At 42.4% G+C, this 4,415-nt stretch overlaps 1 protein-coding gene across 9 annotated transcripts in view; it reads right to left on the bottom strand.

Moving 5' to 3' along the window:
- FBXW7 (F-box and WD repeat domain containing 7) overlaps nt 1-4,415 on the bottom strand; it is a 212,521-nt gene that overhangs the window by 130,329 nt on the left and 77,777 nt on the right. For all 9 annotated transcript variants that reach the window (XR_003092953.1, XR_003092954.1, XR_003092952.1 and 6 more), the window contains one exon: nt 1,843-2,400. Coding sequence is in view for 6 of the 9 variants with exons in the window: in XM_025198525.1 (XP_025054310.1) it covers nt 1,843-2,400 (558 nt within the window). In the remaining 3 variants the exon portion in view is untranslated. The remainder of the gene's footprint in view (nt 1-1,842; nt 2,401-4,415) is intronic.

The following is a 4,415-nucleotide window of genomic DNA, read 5'->3' as shown; positions in this document are numbered from 1 at the left end:
AGGAATTGTATTAAGACTAACAAACAGAAGCAACAACATCAAAGAACATTAACTCTCTCTTGCTTTTTACCTCTGTGCACTATTTTCAAGACTGTTTAGTGGATTCTATAAATTTAAATGCTTTCTTAGGTGCACAGAGTTCATTTAAGCATAGAGTTCAAACTGGTTGTGGTTATATTCTACTACAAGTTCCATCACTACCGACCGGAAAAAATAATTGGAGGAGGAGAATCATGAGTTTTAAGACACTAAAAGAGCCAACACAATCTCTTGAAATTTGACAATGACATCCTACCATTTCCACTGCCATTTCATCCAAAATTATGATTCGTTATTGGGAACAGTTCTCATAATGTAAATCTAAAACTCCATTGTTAGTTCTTAAAATACAAGAAAGATCACCATAAAGACTTCTAGAAGTAAGCAAAGTTAACACAACAGAGGTTACAAACATCTGGGAAAGAGAGATAACAGTTAATAACACCTGAAATATATTCCTTTATTTTGGAAAACAAATAGCACCTTTATCTGCCTTAGTGTAGCAGCATATTTCCTTTCAGAATCTGGGACAGTGTTTCTTTCAATATACATTTCAATAGATTGATATAGGTAAGTAGGAAACTTATAAGACCCTGTCAAACTTTTTTGTAATGAGTTACTTTGAATGCTTCAGAGAAAGTGTGTGTGTAGATATGCTCTCTCTCTTGGAAAGGAAATCTGTTGGGCAAGCCCAAGGAGCACCATTCATGTACATATCCACTCTTCTTACTCTTCTTGTCTGTGCATACTATTACTTTAACCTCATTTTTAGTTTTTGCTGTTACTTTGATTAGCAGCATCCCTCTAACAGCATCTAGGCACAACTGCACTGCTTCCCTTATGCTTCTTTTGAAAAGAAGAATCTCCAGTGCAGCGTTTCTCAACCTGTGGGTCTCAAGAGTATATGAAAGAGTTGCGAACAAACTTTAAAAAATGAATTCTCCTTTAAAGGAGAAAAATGTGGGAAACTGGTTTGTCCCTTACAAGTCCCTGTAAGGGGCAGCTTGGGGTCCTCCCTGCCTGGGCCCCCTTCCCCCAACACACACACACACCCTGCCCCACACACTGGGGGTCTGGAGGCAGAAAAACAGAGGGTTGGGAGTGAGGGGCACTGGATAAAAACCGGCCATTGATGTTTACAAATAGGTCCTGGTATAAAAAAGGTTGAGAACCATTGCTCTAGCGCAGCTTTAGGAAAGCACAGGTTATGACAGCACAGGTTATGATATGAAAAAAGTTGAGAATCATTCTGCCCTTATGCTTTAAATTTTTGTTAACAGATTTTTTCTTTATATCAAAGAAAGCAAAACACGGCATACCATGCTAAGCATCAAAATACTTTGAAAAGCACTTGGTTCTAACAGGTAAAGATATACAAGTCATTATAAGGGGAGAATCTCAATGTCCTGCATGTTGGTCCAAGAAATATGCAAGAGGCAAGGATTTTTGTAGGTGGTATCTTTTCTTGGACCAACTGCATGGTTTGCACAGTGATTCTTGGAAATAGGTAAGCTTCTTTCTTAGGTAAGTTTTGATAATGCAATGTGTTCTTCTGGCAGGTTAGAATACATTAAGTACCTAAGAATGTATTGCATTCAAAAACTTACTTAAGTCTATCCAAACCATTCAGTTGGCCCAAGAAGGGATACCATGCACAAAAATCCTTGCCTCTTGCATATTTCCTGGACCATTCAACACTATCACTTCAGTAAAAGATATTACTTAGATATGTGATTTATTTGATAAAATCCTGACTTATCAGTGGCTAAGTAAAAATAAGAAAAACAAAGTGAAATTTCTTACCTTTGTCTTTATGTAGAATGGAGATGACTGGTTAATGGGTAAGTCCATGATACTATTTGAATTTGTAACACTATTATTGTTTGGGTGTTCATCTTCTCTACTGCTGTCATCAGACTGATCAAAATCATCACTCTCCTGATCCATTTCCTCCTCTTCTTCCACTTCCTCCTCTTGCTCACCAGCATGATCTTCTTCTTCCTCTTGGTTACAAGTGGATTCTTCATCCACTGCAATAAGTCTATTGTTGTTTTCTTCTAATTGTTGTTGCTGGGATTCACTTGTGTCTCCAAGTCCAGGGTCTGCTCCACCTATTTCTCCATTTTGTACAATGTGCTCCTCTTGTTGTCGTCTTAACTGCTGCTGCTGCTCCTCCTCCTCTACCACTCGATTCATCTGCTCCTCATCTACTTGGCTTGAAGAAGCATTACCTCGAAGAGACCCTCCAGTTCGTCGCCTCTTGCTGCCCACAGACAGCAGTTCCTGATTCATTTCCAAAAGCCAGCTTGCCACTTCTTGGACCTTGGCTAGACTATCGGAAGATGCAAATGTTTTCACATTCTAAGAAGACAAAGGCAAAGTTGGGGAATTACAAAAAATGGACATTTAATTTTTTTTTTAAATAAGCAGAATTATTTCATTAACTAACTTCTGACTATTTACTATTCTAAGCACAAAATAGCAAAAGAACTACCATGTGAACAAACTGAAAAAGTACACAAAAACGTTTTATAACAGCATATTTTAAATGAAGCAAACTACTGAATGAAGGAAAGTTATTAAGAGGATGTTTGAAATACTGTTATTTATTTGTACCTGAGCGCACAGTCAGACACTAATCAGAAACTTTGAACGTATGGAATTTTGTTTTGTTTTTACACATATGACCTTGCAATTGCTGCATTAGAAAACTACAGTTTGACTGCACTAATTTACACTCTATAGTATACATCAATACTTCCTAGTCAAACATTTGGTTTTATGTGAAAACCATCACCAATCACTTTATAGTACTACATCATTAATAAAAATACTAAACAGAGTTCAGTGGAGAACAGACACTTAAAAACCCAGCGAGAAATATGCTCACTGGGATGCAAGTATATTCCAGGTGAGAGAAAGAACCACTGGGGAAAGAAGGGGGAGGAGGATGCGTGTTACAGAAAGGTCGTAGATATTACAGGGGTATGAGCAATTATGGTTCACTGGCCATCCAATTAGTGCCCAAGCCCACCAAATCTAAGTTTGCATAAACCTTGGAATGCAAGACTTGAGAAAAATGCAAATGGGTCAGCGGAAGTGTTGGAGATTTCAAGGACAACAAGGGAGAGGGGTAGAAGTCAGAGAGATGGGCTGATGGGGATCAGTTGCAGGGATGGTAGATGATAGCAGTATGGAGTGGGGGGAAGCAGTATTATTCAGGGAGGAGAGTACTGAAAGGTGAAGGAAGAACTAAGCGAGGAAGACTCTGCCGCATCCAGCGACTTGTAGACAATTTAGTTTTAATAAAGTGATAATGTGTTTCACAAGATGACAACTGTTTGCTCTTCTAAGAGTTCATTTTCCCCTTTAGTTACTGCCAATCAGAGTTGGGTCTTCAGGTCCATTTAGCATATCCCCTCAGATCCAATCATGTAACAGAGGTTTTCTAACTAGGGACATATGTCACATTGCCCAGGGGTACATGCCTAAATTTTAATAATGGTGGTAGAGCCTCTGACTAGTCAACATGTGGTAAATAGTGTTGTTGTATATTGGCAACGGTGTTGCCAGAGATACATTGGGTATAGGGAATACAAGCAGCAGTATTTTGCAGGTAAAGGGTCAAACTGTACTGATAAAGATTTTCTTGGCCAATACTAATAGCTGATTATTACTCAGCCATATTCGCCGATACCAATCTGATAACTGATTTACAGGAATGCAGCTGGGCAGCATGGAGAGCAGCTCCCTGCAGGTAAGTGTGTGGAAGGGAAGGGGCATAGGGGAAGGAAAGGGTGTAGGGGGAGCAGACTGATGCTCCTATGGTGAGGGAGCCCAAAATCCGTGATTAAAATTAAAGGCCCCCCACACCCCCCTGGCCCTGCTGGTGCCCCTCACTCCCCACCCACAGCTCCCACAGCCTTGCTGGGGCCCTTTGCCCCCCATCCACAGTGTCTGCTCCCCCAGCCCTGCCAGAGGGGGCCCCCAGCTGACAGGGCTACAGACCCGGGGTCCACAATCCCGTCCCCACTCCCCTCCTGCTGCACACAGTCCCAGTGGGCAGGGAAGATCCATGCCCCCCAGACCTGTACACGGGGCAGGCACAGGCTGCAGGCTTGACTCCTGCCCTGCTTCCCTCCCCCAGGGTCTCCAGAGCCAAGCATGCATGACCAAGCATGGCTGAGGACAGCAGGTCCACGTGGGGATCTCCTTGCCGCTGCTCGCCCTGCTTGCTACCCTGGTGATCCACCTCCTGCACCTGTCGCTGGTTTGAGGGGTGCAGACCTGCACCGCTGCCCTCACTGCAGCCCTACACACAGGATGCGCATCACTGGGGCAGCGCCGGGGGGGGGAGAGCAAGCAGTGGCGAGGAG

Source organism: Alligator sinensis, unplaced genomic scaffold (genome assembly GCF_000455745.1).
Source record: "Alligator sinensis unplaced genomic scaffold, ASM45574v1 scaffold169_1, whole genome shotgun sequence".
NCBI classification, from domain to species: Eukaryota; Metazoa; Chordata; order Crocodylia; family Alligatoridae; genus Alligator; species Alligator sinensis.
The sequence above is the reverse complement of the archived record's forward strand: the minus strand, read 5'-3'. Positions and strand labels throughout refer to the sequence as shown.